The sequence below is a fragment of the Echinops telfairi genome, unplaced genomic scaffold (assembly GCF_000313985.2).
Source record: "Echinops telfairi isolate 266 unplaced genomic scaffold, ASM31398v2 ScPeMD7_60;HRSCAF=208, whole genome shotgun sequence".
NCBI classification, from domain to species: Eukaryota; Metazoa; Chordata; class Mammalia; order Afrosoricida; family Tenrecidae; genus Echinops; species Echinops telfairi.
This window is the reverse complement of record NW_022103958.1, coordinates 3,728,340-3,749,293: the sequence shown is the minus strand read 5'-3', so window position 1 is coordinate 3,749,293 and position 20,954 is coordinate 3,728,340. Positions and strand designations below refer to the sequence as shown.

Below are 20,954 nucleotides of genomic sequence, written 5' to 3'. Positions count from 1 at the left end.
AGCGCCGCGGCCGCCGGCGCCGCGGGAGGAGTCAGTTCTCAGCCCCGGGAGCTGCGGAGGTGCATCTCTTTGTCTCCGAGCTGGGCGGGAGACGAGGGTGACAAGCCCCCGGCCTGGGAATCTGAAGTTCTGGGCTCTGCACCCACTGGAACTCCGGATGCCCCCTGGCGCGCAAGGCCCCGATTATGCGCATGGGTCTCGGCCAGCCTCCTTTATGCCCCAGCAGACAATTAACGGGACCTTGCTGGGATGCGAGACGGGAGGGTGTTTGCAAGCTTTCAGAATGAAGAGGACGCCCTCCTCGCAAGACGATCAGTCCCGTGGATGCACACAACCTTGCGAAAAAACCTGCAGCGCCAGGACACCGATTCCCCAGCCCTAACCTACTTTTAGGATCGCTGGTGGCGCGGGGGCGAGTTAAACGCCCGACAGCCATCCGAAAGGTCAGCAGGTGGACCACCAGTTGTGAGAAAGATGTGACAGTTGACTCCCATCAATATTTATAGCCTCGGCAGCCCTGGGGGACTGTTCTACTCTCTCCTGCAGGGTCGCTGTGAGGCAGAACCCACCCTACCACAGTGGGCTAGGTGATGGTGGTTTTCTGCTAGGTGGCTTTCTGGAGTTTTTTGGTTTTGTTTTTGTTTGGTTTGTTTTTTTGGTTTTCTGTTTTAAACAACCCAGGTCAGGTTGTTGACTGACCTCTTTCGGGGTGATTTAGAAATGTCAGGGCCTAGGCAGAATGAAAGCAGTGTATTTTTAAAAGATATTTAGAAAAAGCCCAACTGTTTATTCTGCAGCTTCTAGACCAGTGGGTCTCAACCTTCCTAATGCTGTGACTCTTTAATACAGTTCCTCATGTGGTGGTGACCCCCAACCGCCAGAAATAGGTGTTTCCCGATGGTCTTAGGCGCCCCTGTAAAAAGGCGTTGAACCTCCAAAGGAGTCGCCAACCCACAGGTTGAGGACCACTATTGGAGACCTTGTGAGCTAGTGTGAAGTACAAACAAAGGAAACAGTTCTGGGAACATTTGGCACTGTCAACAAGCAAATCACTCGTGGGTTGTCAAACAATTTCCAGAGCAAATAATTTTCATGCCCACAAATACCGATGATAGCCCCAGAAAGCAACTAGTGGGCCCCCAAGCAACAGACACAGGGCTTTCCCCATGGCTTGGAAGCACCACTCCAACTAAGAATACCTAGCCACTGTTTTGGGGGTTACATATACCGCCAACACAAGGAGCCCCCGACATTGTACATCTTCACTTTCCCTTGATCATTTTATATCCATTTATAATGATGGGATGTGCTGAAATGGATTGTAGTCATGATTGTACAACTCTTCTTGATGTGATTGAATTATTGAATTGTATGACGTGGATGAAGAGCTAATAAAACTGTTCAAACAAAAAATCAAAAAGATGGGATGTGATCTTGTTTTCCTGAAGAGTTTTAGGGGTCATTTATTGAAAACATCCTATATTTATAGCCCCAAATGAGTCCAACCAGACCATACCTAACATCAACTCAACTCAACTTACTGACAGGGAGTCAATCCCAACTCTGAGGGGCTCAGTGAGAGAATGCTTGCCTTCCAAGAGGGAGCTCCCGTTCTATTCCTGGTCAATGCACCAGCCGGCCATCCGTGAAAGTGTGCTTGTTGCTATGATCCAGGACACATTTCAGCAGTTTCCAAAGTAAAAAAGGCCTGAACGTTGACTTCAGAAACTCCGACAATGAACACCCTAATCTGCGGATGGGACAGGTCTGGGCAGCATTTCATCCAGTTGAACGTGGCTGCCTGGACCACAGTTAAGACAATAAAAGATTTACAGAATGTTATCCCCTGCGTAATCACGATGAGTTTGCTCCTTCCTGTATTTGGATCTCCGCTGTCATAGGTAGTTGGAGACCTTGAAGCAGAGATTGTCTCCTTCTCCCGTTCTCCGAAGGATCATCTAGGTACCCAGGTGTCTCCATCCCTCAGCTCCTGCCAATCTGGGCTCACCCATCACCTTCTCAGGCCCTCCCTGTCTGCCCTATTTAAAAGTACGCTCCTCCCCCCACTCCTTCTTTCCTGCTTTGTTTTTAATCCAAAGCAACAGTCACTATCTGGTGTGTGGCGCCCTACCGGCTCGGTCGTTAAGTGCTTGGCTGCTCAGGGAGAGGTCTGAGGTTAGAGCTGGCGGCTGCTCCCTGGGGAAAAGATGTGGCAGTCTACTTCCATGAGCTGATCGCTTGGAAGCCCCATTTTTGGGGGCGTCCTTCTATTCTGTCCTCTAGGGCTTATGAGTCGGAATTACCTTGATGGCAATGAGTAGGTTCACTATAGTAAATTTGGTGCTTACATGTTTGATTTATTTTATTCTACTTGCAGACTCCCCTCACTAGAAAGTGAACTCTACAGGGGTAGGAATTTTTGTGTTTCCTTTCACTGCTGCATCATCAGAGGTGGGAATGCCTCTGTTAAGTTAATGAGTAGGCATCTAAGTGCTGCGTATAGAGAATGTTCCGGTATTGTTTAGCCTTCAAACGTTTCCTGGAAGAAAATGGTTACCAGCGTGGGGAAGAGAGGGGTGACTATGTAGAAAACGGGGAGTTTTAGTGAAGCTATTGTGGCATAGTCATTACACATTGAGTTGCTAGCTCAAGATAGGTACTGTAGTTCAAAATCACCAGCCTCCCAAGGGAGAGGGATGAGACTTTCTACTCCTGTAAAGAGTTACGATTGTAGAGATCCAGAGGGAGGCAGCTCTACCCTGTCCTGGGGTCACTATGAGTCAGAACCAACTCAACGGCAGTGAGTTTATTTATTTTTTTTTTTATAGGAAAAAATCAGATTTATTGAATCCTCTCATACAGGTATATATTACACCTCTAAATAATCAAGTCTACAATCAGAACGCACATTTAAAATCCAGATCACGAAAAATCATGCATACGGAAAAAAAACCCAAACCTATTTGATGATAACTTGTGGCTTCAGGTGGTATGACATGACCACATAAAATAACAGGGTTTGTAACACCTAGCCAAAAAAAAATTTGATGTTGCTCTAAAAGCTTTTTTTCCCTCGAGCTTTACACCACCAGCTTTTCACAAGAAACCTCTTGGACTATTCAGTTAATTCCTCGGTTAGCAACATCCAGGAAACAGGCCTCTTTTCGTTCAATAGCTAGACAGCGACCTCACTAAGATGACCAGGTTTTAAATAAGCATTTTTCTGGTAAATGCTTTTCCTGAGGCTTTGGCATTTTCTTTTGCATCTTGGTATCTCCACACCATAGCTTCGATATGACAATCAGAGACACTGCCATTGTTCCTGCCACCTACTACCTAGCTACCAAGTCCGGACGTAAAAGCCGGCAGTGGGTTTAGTTGGGGTTTTTTCCCAACAATTTTATTGGCATATAATTCATATTACATACAATTCAATAGTTGAGTCACATCAAGAAGAGTCGGACAATCAGTAATGCATGATTACTACATAGGGTTTATGTCAGGAATGGTTGCACATTAAAAACAATCCAACTATGGTTACTGTTTGATTATTTTTAATGTTCAACCCCTCCTGACATAAATCCTATGATTATTTTTTTAATTTTTGTTAAAAGATCATATATTTTTTAAAAGATCATATTTTTGAGGGCTCTTACAGCTCTTATAACAATCCATACATCAATGGTATCAAGCATATTTGTACATATGTTGCCATCATTCTTTTCTAGACATTTACTTTCTGTTGAGCTCTTGGTATCAGCTCCTCTTTTTTCCCTTCCCTCCTCCCCCCACCCTGGTGATCCCTTGATAATTATAAATTATTATTATTTTCATATCTTATACCAACCGCTGTCTCCCTTAGTGAGTGTAGTTTTGAGATTGTTTGATATCGTAATTATGCATTTATCAGTAAATAATAGGAATGTACAAAAGAGGGAATGACAATACATCAGTATGCATTCGTTAGTAATTTCATGCTAATACAAGATGGATGGTGATTCAGTAGTAGAGTGCTCGACTTCCTTGCAGAAGACTCTCAACAATGCACTTTGTGTTGTCTTGAGCCAGAGCATTAGCTTGCAGATGGCTAGCAACAAACAATGCAAATTATTAATAATAGGGAAACTGGGGGGTGAGGGGAAGAGAGGGTAGTCTTTCTTTGCCCAAATGAGTAAGGGCTAAGGTTGGAGGTGCAACCTGCCCAGAGGCACCTGGGACAAAAGGCCTGGAGATTCTACTTCCAAAAGATCACAGCCATGGAGAACCCCAGGGAGTGCAGCCCTTCTCTGAAATGCCTGGGGTCATGAAGCATTGGAATCTGCTGGAAGGCAGCTGGTTTAGTGTTGTTTTGTTGGTTGGGATCAGAAGGGGGTTTATGAGAACTCCGTATTTTTCTTGAAACTTGAAACTTCTCTTGAAGAATTAAAAAGAGAAATCTAAAAAATAAAATAAAATAAAATAAGAAATCAATTAAAACAAGCAAATGGGTCCATGAGTTCTGGGATCGCCCTGTCTTACTATGTTCTTGTATCTCCCTCCAGTGCTTGTCAGTGTCTGGCTCATGAGATACTGCTGGAGGAGCAGCTCAGCAACCTCTCCCTATCTTATCTGCCCTAGCCTTGGGGCTCCCACACTCCTTACAAGGATTCTGCATGCTAGTTAGTATCATTCCCAGAACCAGCTCCCATCAGTCCAAAACTGAGAGGGAGGACAAGGCTACAAAGAATGTAGACCTGTTCTTAAGACTTCAAAGGGTTTCACTGAGACAATGTCCTAAAGTTTGAAATCTAAACAGCCCAAATAGTTTTCTTAAAACCTTGAAGTGCGATTAAAATGAATGTGGAAAAAAAAAGGGAAAAAATGTGAAAGCCACCCTCCTTCATTGTTTGTCTTCCAAATTGATGAAGATTTGCTTTGAAAAACAGTCTAGGTCAGTGAGGACACAAAGAGACAAGCCTCTCCAAGATTACAACTCATAGTGAGCCTTTGTGTTACAAACCAGAATTGGATCATCGTTTTCTTCCCTGTCCTCCTCCCCAAGGAGCCCTGGCGGTGTAGTGGTTACGTACTGGGCTGCAGGCAGTTTGAAACCCTGTCTATCTCCCAGGAGAGGCTAGTGGTTTCAAACTACTGACCCTGCAGATCTTGCATAAAGAATTATAGTCTCAGAAACCCTCAGGGGCAGTTCTACCCTGTCCTATAGGTCACCATGAATCAGTATCAACTCTATTGCAATGAATCAGTATGATTGCACCTGATGTGAAAACACAGACATCATAACAATGGACTAATAAGCATTCTACTTGGATCAAAAGTCAGTGCCCATGCAAGCAGATGTCAAGAAATCAAGCAACGCAAAGTGTTGTTGAAAAGAATGAGTTACTCATCTAGATTCTTAGGAACTCAAAGGCACACAATGAGCCGAAAACCCAACAACAGTTGTTTTGCGATTTGTTCTGTTGTGCATCGTGCTGCTGCTATGCGTCAGAACGATACCTAACAGATGTAAATAATCCTGATTTAAAAACTGAAGTGGATTGAGAAAGGGTTACTATGGCCCTTCTAGCCATAATCTCTTGTGTTTCATAAATGAACGTCTTTATGACTGTGGTGATGATCCCATTTTGGAAGGACTTCTCTGAGTTGCTAATGGGCAGAAATAAAGTGATGTTACGTAAGTCTCCCCTTTAGTACAAGATGAGATTTAAATCAGACCATTTGTTTCCTTTGGGGGTGTGGTCTGTTGAGAGGCAAAACCACATCCCCATCAAAGTCATTCCTCTGTCTCAGAGCCATCCTGACACACAGAGGAATGCCAGGACCCTCAGAAGGGATTACAACTCCCTGTAAAGAAAACCAAAATACTACTCACAACTGGACCAATAGGTAACATCATGGTAAATGGAGAAAAGCTTGGAGTTGTCAAGGACTTTGTCTAACTTGGATCCACAACCAGTGCTTACAGAAGCAGCAAAGAGATCAAATGACACATTGCTTTGGGTAAATTTGCTGCACAAGACCTCTTTTTTTTTTTTAAATCATTTTATTGAGGGCTCTTACAGCTTTTATCATGATTCATCCATCCATACATCTGTCAAACACATTTGTACATATGATGCCATCATCATTTTCAAAACATTTTCTTTCTACTTGAGCCCTTGGTACCAGCTCATTTACCCCCTTCTCCCACCATCCCTCCCTTATAAACCCTTGATAATTTATAAATTATTGTTTTGTTCATATCTTACATCGACCGCTGTCTCCCTTTACCCACTTTTCTGTTGTTCGTCCCCCTGGGAAGGGGGATATGTCCATTATTGTGGTCGGTTCCCTCTTTCTCCCCCAACCTTTCCCTTGCCCTCCTGGCATTGCTGCTCTCATTATGGGTCCTGAGGGATTTATCTGTCCTGGATTCCCTGTGTTTCGAGCTCTTATCTGTACCAGTGTACACATGTTCTGGTTTCCCGGATTAGCAAGGTAGAATTGGGGTCATTATGGGGTACAAAAAGACTTTCCCCAGCTTTGTCTCCCCCCAAAGCATGCCAAATATTAGAGGCTGTTTGCCAGTACTTGGTGGGAGGTCAGAGAGGTATTCTCCCTGAGGCATTCAGCCATCAGACTACTGTCTGGTCCACTGTAGGTGGGGCTCACACCCTACTGATAATGGTTTCCTTGGAGAGCCAGAGAAGTGGTCAAACCTGCTCAGTGACATCCAAAGTTAGGCTGCCATCCTGAACCTAGGATCCGCCCATCTTGTCAAACGTATACCCCCAATACCTCCTCTTCCTATTGCGTGTGTACCCCTAGATCGTTCCCCTCCCATTACTGTATTACTTATAGTACAACCCTTATTACTGTATTACTTATAGTACAACCCTTTGTTGTGACGTATGTCTTTACTTGTAATTAGGGGGTTTGCATGCCCCCAAAAGATATATAAACCTTGGTTAGTAATAAATCTCTCTCTCTCTCTCTCTCTCTCTCTCTCTCTTCCTCCTTCCCCACTTCCTCTCCCTTGCCATTCCAGAACCCCATACTGAGGTGAGCATGCTACCATGACATATGTCTGACTCCTTCATTTTATTTTCTCTCTTCTAGCTATCTTATTCTCTATGACTTTACTGTAATCTTTACAACTTATCGCTGTACAATTGCACCTGCCAGGCCTGTGATGATTTGTTAGGGGCTGGCTTGCCTGACAAGTCATGATAGTGGGGGGAAGGTGTTTGGGCTGGGTCCAGACCATGCAGCCCCTTCCCCCAGCTCTCCCAAAAAAATAGCCTGCTGGACTGTGTGACCCCTCCCACCCCCCCTCAAGGCCAGAGCTGGACCGTACAGTCCCTGCCTCTGCATTCCCAGGCGCTTATCTCTCCAGGCTGAGTCTGTACAGCCCCTCCCCTCAGCATTCCAGGAAGCGGGTCTGCGAAGAACAAGATGATTTACTCACAGACCATAGCCTGACTCAGACCTTGCAACTGCAGCACCAGAAGCCTCCCTTCCTCTTATCAGCACATATGTCCTTGGTTCAAGCCCTATATATGTCGCACTGTCTCACTGGGAGGCGCGATTTCCCTGACCTAACTCGTTGGGTCGCACAACCCGCCCCGGAGATCAAAATGCTCCTGTCCCTTTCTCTGCTCTCCCCTCCCTCCTGGGGGTTCTTTCCCCGCCTCAATAAAATCTTTCTCAACTTCACATTCCTGGCTGAATTCTACCTCTGCTCTGCGCCTCCATTTTCCACTTTTCAAGAGGAAGCATTAAAGAAGTAGAGGAAAGTTGTATGTTTCATTGGTGCTATACTACACCCTGACTGGCCCATCTCTTCCTTGTGACCCTTCTGTGTGTGTGTGTGTGGGGGTGTCCAATTGTCTACAGATGGGCTATGGTTCTCCACTCCGCACTCCTCCTCATTCACATTTGTGGGATATAAAAAGACTTTTCCTCAGCTTTGTCTCCCCCAAAGGTATGCCTAACATTAGAGACTGTTTGCCAGCACCTGGTGGAAGGTCAGATGCTTAGAGATATTCTCCCTGAAGGTGGGGCTCACACCCTACTGATAAGGATAGTAATTGTTTAAATGGAGAGCCAGAGAAGTGTTCAAACCTGCTCAGTGACATCCAGAGTTAGGCGGCCTTCCTGAATCTAGGATCCACCCATCTTGTCACATGTATACCCCAATCCCTCCTTGACCTATAGCATGTGTAACCACTAGATTGTCCCACTCCCATTACTGTATTACCTATAGTACAACCCCTTCCTGTGATGTATGTCTTTACCTGTAATTAGGGGGCTTGCACGTCCCCATAAATGGAAGCTAGCACCGGAAGCCTGGCTACATTCATGTTCAACGGTTTTGAGCGTGGTTCTCTTTTTTAAAGAAGAGTTCTCTATTTTGTCAGAATTTCAAATTCATACAAAACATGCAAGAATAGTGGGAAAATGTCCAGATAGACCAACTATGTGTGTGATCAAGTTGACTCCAAGGCACGGCCAGCCCAGGGAATTTCACCCTCTTTTTCTTGTTTTGAGTCAAAGGCCACTAACAACAAATTAAATGATTGATTGAAACAGCTGACTACTCATAGGAGAAACAACAAAGTTAGACCCTAATCCAGGGGTCCTCAAACTTTTTAAACAGGGGGCCAGTTCACTGTCCCTCAGACCCATTGGAGGGCTGGACTATAGTTAAAAAAAACAACTATGAACAAATTCCTATGCACACTGCACATATCTTATTTTGAAGTAAAAAAACAAACAGGGCAAAAACACCCGGCGGGCAGGATAAATGTCCTCGATGGGCCGCATGTGGCCTGCGGGCTGTAGTTTGAGGACACCTGACCTAATGACATGCAAACACAAAACGACAATTCAGATCGATTCAAGATTTAAATGTTTTTAAAAATATATATATCTGCAAAAATTTAGAGGAAAAGATAGACTCCCAATCTTTTTAACCAAAAGAAAAACTCCTGAATTAAAAGACATCAAAAACAAAGGTAAAAGATAATCAGCAAACTAAGAAGAACATTGGCTAACAATCAGGAAACTCATATTATGACAACAGTGAGAAGTCATTCTCATCACAGATTGTGAACATGGTACCATTTTGAACTTAGCCTCGAGTTATCCTTTCACCCGCCCTTCCGTGGCTCAACTGTCAGCCAAATCATAGCCAGGCCAACAAGGTCATCAAGGAGCCCTGGTGGCTTACGTGTGCGGCTGCGACCCACAGGTCAGCAGTTTGAAACTACCAGCAGCTTACTCGTAAATGAACCTCACAGGCCAAGTCGACCCTGCCCTAGAGGGTCTCTCGGCGGCAGGATGGACTTGATAGCAGGGAGTCTGGTTTTTTATTAGGTGAATAATAGACACGGGGGCAATCATGACTTCAGAGCAACCAGCCCTACACGATCAAAGGGAAACATGTCCACAGGGATGAAGCTCAGGGTTCTGGAAGGGGACAGAAAGAAGGAATAATGGGAAGATGAGACAGGGAGGAAGCAGGAGAGTGCCATTATGTTGTGGGGATGGTGGTCAAGGCCATGAATCAAAATGCCCCCAAACTGCTGAAGAGAAAACCAATGTGCTCCGCAAACCTTCACCCCAGTCATCATAAAGTTTTTAAATAAAAAAAAATTATCATCAAGGAAGGAGGAGCATGGATTTACAGGGACACTCATTTTTTCCTGAACAGTTGATGAAAATCTCCTTGTGCAATTCAGACTCCTTGTAGTAGCACACAACTGATCTAACCTGCCTTTTCATTGAATGATGCAGAAATCATCAAATATATATAAAGAATACACAGAGTCACTGTACCAAAAAGAACTTGTCAACACTCCACCATTTCAGAAAGTAGCATATGAGCAAGAACCAGTGGTACTGAAAGAAGGCCAACCTGCATCGAAAGTACTAGTCAAAACAAAGCTCCAGGAATTCATGGCATACCAATGGAAATGTTTCAACAAGCTGATGAAGCACTGGAAGCACGCACTAGTGGATGCTGGGAGATTTGGTTAAGACAACTATTTGGCCAAAGGACTGAAAGAGATCCATATGTGTACCTGTGTTAACAGGGTTCTCTAGAGAGATAAAACCAAATTGCTGATGATTTAATATATTTATTTATAAAGATAATTAGATATATAACAAGAAATGAACTGTTGAATCATATACAGATAAATATATAATACAAGAAATAAACAGTTAAATTATAAAGCACTACAAATGGCTCAGTGCAACTCACGTCCGCGAGAGAGAGTTGTGAGAGACTAGCAGTCCTCCAAGTCTAGTCTGTTGCCAGATCTTCCTCTATTTATAGAGAGAGCTAGGCTATGTCAGCACAGCAGCCAATCAGAAGGCAGGTCACCAACTGCCAGCCAGGTCACCAACTGCCAGTCCCCAGCTCCAGAGATGTCTTAAAGGGACCTCAGCTTACAGTGACACAGTCCACAGGCTAGGCATCCCACAGGTAGTGTAGCCTTTAAATTGAGGCACAGGACAAGCAAGGCAGCCGCACACTGGTCCGATGATCAAAGAGCAAGAGACAAGAAAGGCGAGGCTCACTGAGCCATTTATCTCTCTGCCCTTCAGTTAATCCCACTTTATCGGCCAGGATGGCACAATAAACTATCTCAGTACCCATCCCAAAGAACGGTGATCCAACAGAATGTGCAAATTATAGAGCAATATCATTGATATCACATGCAAGTAAAATTTTGCTGAAGATCATCCAAAACAGCTGCAATAATACGTAACAGGGAGCTGCCAGAAATTGAGGTCGGATTCAGATGAGGACGTGAAACAAATGATATCGTTTCTGATAACAGATGGATATTGGCCTCCCTGTGGCAGGCCATGTGTTCAATTCCTCTCCAGTGCACTCCATGGGTGTCCACCCGTCTCTGTCAGCACGTGTCCTCTTGTGCAGGGAGCCACTATGTGTCTGGGTCTGACTTGGTTGCTGCTATGAGGTGCCTGGGTTAGGCCAGGTTGACTAGAGAAACAAAAGCAGTGACATTCATATACGTGTGAGAAAGAGCTTTATAGCCAGAAGTCATTATATTTCAAGAACACCTCCCAGCCCAGTCCAAATCAAGTCCATAAGTTCAACACTAGTGCAGAAGTCTCTCTTCAGACTCACACAGCCACATGCAATGAGGCAGAATGCAGGAAGATCACAGCGGTGGGTGCAAAGTCTTGTGGGTACAATGGCGGTGGAAGCATCCTAGGGCTCTGGCAGGTCTCAGAGTGCTCGCCAGCAGGGAGGTGAAGGCAGAGAGCAAAGGGGAGGTTTCCAGGGTACCACTTACGAGGAGGCCACACCCACAGAAGGCACCATCAGGCTGTGACCTGATTGACAGGTTGAATACCACCCCTACACTTGTAAATCTTCAAATTGACAGGAAATTGTGTAATTGCCACAGTGCCATCAAGTCAGGTCTGCCGATCGTGATCCAATGCACAACAGAAGGAAACACTGCCCCATCCTACCCCATCCTTACCATTGCTCCTAGACTTGAGCCCATTATTTCAGCCACTGTCATGGAGATCCATGTCACCGAGGGCCTTTATCTTTTTGCTGCCCCTCTACTTTACCAAGTATGATGTCCTTCCCTGTAGTATTAAATTAAAAAAATTGATGCTGATGGAGGGAGGGAGGGGGCCAGCCCCCACCGCTAATACTCCTATTACTAGTACTCGGGTTCAGTAATACTACTTCTGGGTTCAGTAATGCACAATTGTACGGTTGAGATATATAAGCATTATATTAAAGTCATTGAGAGCATGAGAGATATTACAATAATACAGTCAGACACATTACATGATACCATCGCTCACCTCAGCCCAGCTTGGTGGTCCACGTGGAGAGAGGGGGAAGGGAAAGAGAGGAAGGGAACAAGGGAGAGGGGAGTGACCAGGGAGTGAGCAGCAAGGAGCTCAGAGTCAGAGAGAGATCTATATTGCTGGCTCACACCGATATACCTTTGGGGGCATGCCAGCCCACTAATTACAGGTAGAGACATAAGTCACAGGAAGGGGCTGCACTATAGGTTACACAGCAATGAGAGGGTGGTCTAGGGGGTGGTCTCTGGGTCTCCATAGGAACATTATCAGTAGGGTGTAAACCCCTCCTACAGGAGCCTCTCCATTGTCCCCAGAGGCAGGGAGCAGGCCCACCCCTGTGGAGGGATGAGACAGCAGTCTGGCAACTGATTCCCTCAGGGGAGGGAATGCCTGCGCATCTGACCTCCCCCCACACTTCCCCATGACATGGGGACATGCCAACATGCCAAAAACATGTAAGACAAAATGTCACCATCCTTGTCTCTAAAGAGCACTCTGGCCTTACTTCTTCCAAGACATATTTATTTGTCCTTTTAGCAGTCCATGGTACTTTCAATAGTCTTCACCAGCACCACAATTCAAATGGTGGTAGCTGCTTGATAAACAATTGGACGAGGAGATTATTGTTCTAGATGGTCTTTTCCAGGGCTGTCACTCTTTTTCTCCATGAACTGCAGATCCGTGGTGGTGGGTGTGTCAGTCTGGGTAAACTAGGGAAACAAATCCACAGAAACTTGTATGTATAAGAGAGAGCTTTATATAAAGGGTAAGTGTAGATTAAGAAAGCATCCCAACCCAGGGCTGCCCTTAGTCCAACATTAGCCCATATGTCTGACACCAATCTACAGAGTCCTCCTCAATCTCACAAAACACACGCAATGATGCCGACTGCAGGAGGAAAACCGAAAGTCAGTGAATGTGTAAGCATCTCAGCGCTGGCAGGAGTCTCCATATGGCTGCTCCAGCACCCAGGGCTGCATCAGGGTAGGTCCATGTGGCTTCTCCTCAAGGATGTCTTACAGGAAATGAGCCTTGCCAGCTGAAGCAGGGAACTGACTAAGGCAGCTGCACCCTGGTCCAACCATCACAAAGCAAGAGACCCGAGAACTCGAAAGGCAAGGCTCACCGAGCCATTTATCCCTCCGACTTTCAATTAATCCCACATGTGTTTATTGGTCAGGTTGGCACAATCAACCTTAACTATCTCATGGGTGCTGTTCGGTCCCAAATCTGAAGGTGAGGCACAGGCAAACCAAATGCATGGTCCAGAGATAGAAGCCAAAAATGTCCAAACGTTGCAGCAGGTCTTCTTGCTTCTACCAATGCTCAGGCAGGAAATAGATGTATGGGCTATCCAGGTGATAGGACCTTTTTTGTTTACTTTTGGATTGTGAGTTGGAGTGAAAGTTTACTGAACAAATCGGTTTTCCACTCAACAATTTCACATCCTTTCTGGTTGATTGCAATCCCCACATTATAGCCTCACTGATCCCACTTTCTTCATTTTTTCCCCATTTCCATTTCTCCTGTCCGAACCCTGATGAACTTTGCTCCCCTTTTGAGCACAATTGCTGGATCATCCTAAAGTGTGCATCTCTCTCAGGGGATCTATAAGGGCTTTTCCCCCTAATAGACCTGTGTGTTATGGGATTGAAGAGTGAGCTATGTGTGCTATGGGATTGAAGAGTGAGCTATGGAGGTGAGTTCATGTCACTCAGGACTGTAATGTAGTCCTGAGTTCCACCAGCCTTTATGTGACCAGAAGGGCTAGGCTTTTTGAAGAATTTGAATTGTATTCCACATTTCCCTCCAACTCTTCAGAGCAGTTGGGTGTGGTAGCCGGAATCACCATGAGCCGGAATCACCATGAGCCGGAATCACCTCGAAGACAACAGGTTTGGTTTGGGGTTTCAATTGTACACAAGCAGTTAACTAATTCTCTCCTCAGTGGAGCCCCTGGCTAGATTCAAACCACTACCTTGGCACCAAATCATCATACCCCTGAGCCTTCTTGTAATTAATAATGAAACTCACTGCCACCTCCGCTTCACTCTCTGGCCGAGGAAGCTGCACCCTGAATGAGCAAGTCGAGTGGCCTCAGCGACTAGGGGAGCAGAGCAGGCGTCCCCACTCAGGAGGTCATCACATCGCACCGTCCTGCTGTCTTGCCATGGCCTCCTATGGGCAAAGACGTGAACGGCCAATGTGCATTCCTCCATCATCTGCTGACCTCGGCAAAGATGCCGGAGATATTTCTAAGAAAGGATTTGATTTGGAGTTGGTGAAACTGGGTGTGAAAACAGAGTCATGCAGTGGGGTGGAATGCTCAACATCTGGTTAACCTAATACAGACCAGTAAAGTTGCTGGGACTTGGAGACCAAGCATAAATGGTCCGAGTATGGTCTGACTTCCACAGAGAAATAGAACACTGATATTACTCGAGGGACGGAAATGGCAACTGTGGACCAGATTTTCCAGGGTTGAAAGTCGACGTTTGATACCACCGACTCACCAAACACAGGAAAGCAATGTGCTCACATCAAGTATAAACCTTGGCTGTGATGTTGACTTTTGATATTGCTGGACCGGCAATCCATGGCTCAGCTGTCTTTGGCTATGAGGGCCGGCGCTGGCTACCAGGTGACTTTTGACAGTGCCAAGTCAAAGCTGATAAGGAATAACTACAGGCAGTGAACTACAGGACTGGGGACTTCCAGCTACACATTAACGTCAGTGATGGGACAGAATTTGGAGGATCAATGTATCAAGAAGTATGTGACGATCTTGACACGTCGGCAAACTTTGCTTGGTGCCTACAGTACTCATTTTGGGATTGCTGCTATCAGTTGGGGGCTACACTCAAACTCTGAGGCCTGGTCTGAAACGTACACTGTCTGCTGTGGTAGACCAGAAGAGCATTAATGCTGGAGGCCACAAACTTGGGCTAGCCTTGAAGTTGGAGGTTTCATCCAGCTGAAAAAACCTCCGGGAACTAGTCTCAGAAGACTTGGCCCTAATATATTTCCATTGTGACCAGCAGGCTTTTCTCACAAAGGTGATCAAAACAGAGGATGATGAAACAAGAGCTGTATTGTTAGCATTTAGACGGCTACTTGTTAGCTGGTTTCTAGCTCAATTGGTTATCTATTTACCAATGCTGCAGTTGAGTAACTACCTATCCAAGGTATAACAATTGTTCTCTGTTCACCTGGAACTACAGAGGAAGGAGAGTCAGTAATCAATTAAATAAACGTTATTTAAATGTACGTAACTTTTGAATACCCAGCCCTCCCATAATGAAATAGTCCATTATGAAAACTGTGCGAGGGTGTGTGTGTGTGTTTGTTTATTATAAGATGAGGTTAAAAATGTTTGTTAAATTCAATCATTATTAGATATACTTTGGATTTCCCAGAACATTTACAAATTATGAATAAAACAAGTATACGTAATTATGATTCCAAGTATTTGCTCCAGCTAGGATGGAATCTCCCTGGTTTCTAGCTAATAGTCTGTTTTCTACTGAGCATTTACATATGTCTGTGCCAGTGAATCTGGGTTAAAATGACAAATAAAAGTATGCATGCCTGTATACTCTTTTAAAAAATTAACAGCCTCCAAGTCGATTTAGACTAATAATGGTCCTGTGGGACAGGATAGTACAGCTGCTGTGGATTTCCGTGGCTGTAATTCTTTAAGGGAGTAGAGAGCCTCCTTTTTCACCCAAGGAGATGCAGGTGGTTTGAACGGCTGGCCTTGAAATTAGCAGCCCCATGTGTAACCACTACACCACCAGGGCTCCTTAGTGGCCATCCAAGCTATAACAATTGTTCTCTGTTCACCTGGAACTACAGAGGAAGGAGAGTCAGTAATCAAAAGAGTATTTGGAATGTGCAGCTAATTCTTCCCATGTTCAAGTACCAAAATCAGGAGATTGATTGTGATATATTATTATTATCTAATCAACAAACCTTTTGTCAATTAGGCCAACAATTGCCTTTGAGGCTAAAGAAAATCCCAAGTCATGACTTGCATTCAGTTGTCCTGTGGTCTCCATCTTCCCTTATCTGAAATTGTCCCTGAGTCTGTCTATATTTTGTGATTACTGACATTTTGTTTGTTTGTTGAATCAGTTGATGTTCTTTAAAAAGACGTTAAGTCATATGAAAAGAAGTCTGATAGATTAATCCACGCAGTTATCATTCTCATTACTCTTCATTGTTTTATGTAGAACTACATTTCCATTTGCTTTGATCTTGATTCTATATGGACTTTAACCTTTTCTTTCTTTTTTTATCTAGTTCAGAGGTTCTCAACCTGTGGGTCGCGACCTCTTTGGGGGTTGAACGACCACCCTCTCACAGGGGTCACCTAAGACCATCGGAAAACATATTTCCTTCCGATGGTCTTAGGAACGGAGACACCGCTCCTCTATCCCTCTCCAGGTGGGCCCACATGCAGATAGGCTGATCTGGTGAGAAAGAACTTATCTCAACCTTTGCATTGACGTTGACTTTTTATGCATACTGTTGCAAAATGTAGCAATGGAGTTTATTGTGTTATATTAAGATTGTTACCCATGCTACACCACAGCTTCAAGACAAAATTCCATTTATGTGTCATTAGAAATAAGTATTTCACAATATATAATTACATATTGGTTTTGTGATCCATCACAATGCTTTAATTATGCTCAATTTGTAACAATGAAAATACATCCTGCATACCAGATATTTACATGACAATTCATAACAGTAGCAAAATGATAGTTATGAAGTAGCAAGGAAAATAATTTTATGGTTAGGGGTCACCACAACATGAGGAACTGTATGAAAGGGTCACGGCATGAGGAAAGTTGAGAACCACTGATCTATTTTGTTGTTGAGAACATACAACGCAACATTTTTGTACATGTACAGCTTAATGACATTGACTAGTCTTATTAGCACTCTATCTACATGTCACACAACTCAACAATTCAATAATATCAAGAAGAGCTGTACAATTGTCATCTTATTCAATTCTAGAATATTTTCTTCTTCTTGGTAGTCATTGTTACTCATGTACTTAGCATTTTTTTTCTAATTGTGGCAAAAATAAGCACCACAGAACATTCTCCAATTGCACAACTTCTACTTGTGAATTCAATGGTATTGATTAGACTCTTTGTGTTGTATAGCCCTGATTAATATCCTTTCCCGAATTATTCTACTGCCATTGACATAAACTCAATGCCCGCTATGCAGCAACAACTTTTTTCCCTTCACCTATGGTAACCATTGGTCAATTGTATTCTTCAAGATGTGTAAACATTCTGAGTTATTTATTCATCTCTTATCAAAGTAAACTTACTGTCCCCTAAGGTTCCTATCTAGTCTTTTTTTTCCTCCTATCTAGTGTTTTAAGTTGCTGTTGTCAGTCTTAAAAAGCCTTTATGCTGAAGACAACTTATTTTTTTTAACTACTTATGTTAGACAGGGTTCTCTAGAGAAATAAAACCTGGACACTTATGATGATATACACGTATGAAGATAGATATATGCAGCACCAAGGAAATTAACAGTTAATTAGTCCACACAGCAGTACAGAGTGCTTAGTTCAACTTACTTCTGAGGAATAGTTAATATACTGCAAGTCCTTCAACTCACGAGGGCCGCTGGTCCAAGGTCAAGGAAGCAGACAGCTGAGTCTTCTGTAGAGCAACGCAGGCAGTCTGGCCACTGGCAGCAAACAGCAGGGTGGGTCACCATCAGTAAGACGACAGGATCTGACAGTCCCAAGTTCAAGCAATGTACACACCAGCTGTGTGGCATCTCGAAGGAACCTCAAGCTCTAGTGACACAATCCATGGGTTGGCAATCCCATAGGTAGTGTAGCTCACAAGTTGAGGCAGAGAGCTAGCAGCCAACTACTGGAGGAGAGACCAGAGTTCCCAGAATCCTCAGGAGAAGGCTATGCCCACACAGGACCTCATTGGCTGTGACCCGGTTGATAGACTAGTCTCCACCTTCTCAAGTCCCAATTTGACACCTATTGTGTAACTACCACACCTACATATCTATAAGCGAACATTATAAATGATGTGTTAACCCAGTAATTCCACTTTTCAGAGTTTAACATAATATAATAATTCTAAACACAGAAAATAGGGCTTTATCAGTTCATGCCCCCCAAAATTTGTAGTAACATAAAATTGGAAATATCCTAAATGTCTAGTAATAGGAGAGTAATCCTATATTGTGTAGTAGTTCTTTATAATGATAGTTATAGGCTGTAACAATATGAAAAGTGCAGGAATGATAATCAGAGAAAATTGTGATATAAAATTTTATCAATATTATATATTTTTAAATTTAAATCATTTTAAGGGGGCTCATACAACTGTTATCACAATCCATACATACATCGTGTCAAGCACATTTGTACATTTGTTGCCATCATCGTTCTCAAAACATTTTATTTTTACTTGAGCCCTTAGTATCAGCTCATTTTTCCTCTCCTTCCCCGCCCCTCCCTCACGAAGACTTGATAATTTATAAATTATTATTATTTTGTCGTGTCCTACACTGTCCAACATCTCCCTTCATCCACTTTTCTGTTGTCCATCCCCCAAGGAGGGGATTATATGTAGATTCTTGTGATCGGTTCCCCTTTTCTACCCCACCTTCCCCCTCCCCTCCTGGTATTGCTCCTCTCATTATTGGTCCTGGGGGCTTTAATCTGTCCTGGATTCCCTGTGTTTCTAGCTCTTATCTGTACCAGTGTACATCTCTGGTCTAGCTGGATTTGTAAGGTAGAATTGGGATCATGATATTGGGGGGAGGGGAGGAAGTATTAAAGAACTAGAGGAAAGTTGTATGTTTCATTGTTACTACACTGCACTCTGACTGGATCGTCTCCTCCCTGTGACCCTTCTGTAAGGGGATGTCCAGTAGCCTACAGATGGGCTTTGGGTCCCCACTCCGCACTCCCTCTCATTCACAATGATATGATTTTTTGTTCTTTGATGCCTGAAACCTGATCCCATCGACACCTCAGGCTGGTGTGCTTCTTCCATGTGGGCTTTGTTGCTTCTCAGCTAGATGGCCACTTGTTTACCTTCAAGCCTTTAAGACCCCAAACACTATATCTTTTTTTTTTTAAAACACTGTATCTTTTGACAGCTGGGCACCATCAGCTTTCTTCACCACATTTGCTTATGCACCCGCTTTGTCTTCAGCGATCATGTTGGGAAGGTGAGCATCATGGAATGCCAGTTTAATAGAACAAAGTGTTCTTGCATTGAGGGAGTACTTGAGTAGAGGCCCAATGTTCATTTGCTACCTTAATACTAAACCTGTAAATATATGAAGAGATGTATTTCCCCATCATCATATATATATTTACATGTGTACATGCCTGTATTTAAACCCCTATAAATGCCCTTTGCCCCCTAGTTCTTTCCTCTGTTTCCTTTTACATTCCTCTTGTCCTACTATCATGCTCAGCCTTCATTTGGGTTTCAGTAAATCCTCTCGGTTACATTGCCCTTGATCAAGCCCTACAAGGCCTCCTACACCCTCCTCGCCACCGATTTTGGATCACTTGTTCCCTTGTCCCTGGGTTCATTAACACCCACTTCCTTTCCCCGACCTCCCCCTCTCCCATGTCCCATCGGTCCCGTTGTTTTTTCCTCCAGATTGTTTATCCCGCCTATCTTTTCAGATAGACCTATTATATATATATTTTAAATGGCACACATAAAAAGGGAGATGGATACAACAAGGATGGGGGAGGGGAAGAAACAGGGGGAGCTGATGGGAAGTTTGAGATGTTGTTTTGGTTGTTGACTGCCAAAAAATGATGATCTGATATGTAAACTCCCATCTAATTCACAATAAAACGATTTCTTTAAAAAAATCGAACACAATAGATCACTTATTATCTGATTGGATTTTATGAAACGTCCTCAAACAAAAATCCAATCTCACTGCCATCATTGAGCTTAGTGCTGCTCATAGCAGCCCTATTGGACAGAGTCAACTGCCCCGTGGGTCCCCGTGACTGTAGCAGCCCAATGAATAACCCAGTATGCCATCAGGGATCCTTGTGAAATCCCTGGAATAGACAGAAAGATCAGTGAATGCCCGGAGCTGGAGTGGGGGCGGAGAGGAAGCAATGGGAGATTGCTAATAGGTATAAGAGATGAAAATGTTCTAAAGTTAGATACTGGTGATAGCTCCACAATTTTTTTAATAGATTTGCTTGTAATCACTGAGATGTAATTTCAAAGGATGAATTGTATGGGCTAAGATCTCTCAATAAAGCTGTTACAACAAAACTAAAGCTGTTGTGATTGCGGGAAGGACACAGGGACCCTCTGTACTACCTTGGCAACTTTTCTGCATCTGTAAACTATCCCACATTTAAGTTTACCTAACAATGAGATCACACTTCACACCCATGAGACGACACTAATTAATAACGCAGCTAGCAAGTGCTGACCAGATGTGAGGAATCAGAACCGTCCTCTGCTGCTGGCGGGAATGTTAACTGAGCCAAGCGGAGCCTTGGAAGAAAGGTCCGGAAGCACGATGAAGCAGTTCTACTCTGCTGTTATTAATAGTAGTCATATTTAACAATATGGGATTCCATATTATGTTAAGATGAAGAAAATAAACTAATGAAGAAAAACACCCCCCTTTCAGAGAACGAATGAGGTGTAAACAATCGGCCATCCCTCTTAGTTCTTTGTGTCTTGTGGGTTTTATATTTGAGCTTTCCATAAAACTTCCTGACCCCATGAACCTATTTCATGACAGAGCTCATGTAGTTTCAAATATACTTGTATTTACGAAGACCCTGCTGTTGGGTCAGGTGGGGCCCGGTCGACTGCTCCTGTATTGCTGTTCCCTCGTCAGGCACTCTCAACTAAGGTGGGCCATCCCGCACCCACACCCTTCCCGCCAGGCCCTCTCCACTTGCTTACAGGACCACCCCTCCCCCAGCATCACCTGCAAGTCTTGCTCCCCTTTGGTGGGGAGGCAGCTCCCTCCCTGCGGCGCGGGTGGATATGGCAAGTGTCCCGGTGCCTCCTTCCCCGGGGGTCACAGCCCCCTCCCTCGGA

General features: G+C 44.1%; 1 protein-coding gene and 1 pseudogene across 1 annotated transcript in view; both read left to right on the top strand.

Moving 5' to 3' along the window:
* Positions 1 to 14,017: 14,017 nt before the first annotated feature.
* Positions 14,018 to 14,825, top strand: LOC123521787 (annotated as a pseudogene).
* Positions 14,826 to 20,900: 6,075 nt separating this feature from the next.
* The window catches only part of PTPMT1 (protein tyrosine phosphatase mitochondrial 1), an 8,933-nt gene continuing 8,879 nt past the window's right edge, over positions 20,901 to 20,954 (top strand). Inside the window, exon 1 of the mRNA XM_045291119.1 lies at positions 20,901 to 20,915. Within this exon, the coding sequence (XP_045147054.1) occupies positions 20,901 to 20,915 (15 nt within the window). The remainder of the gene's footprint in view (positions 20,916 to 20,954) is intronic.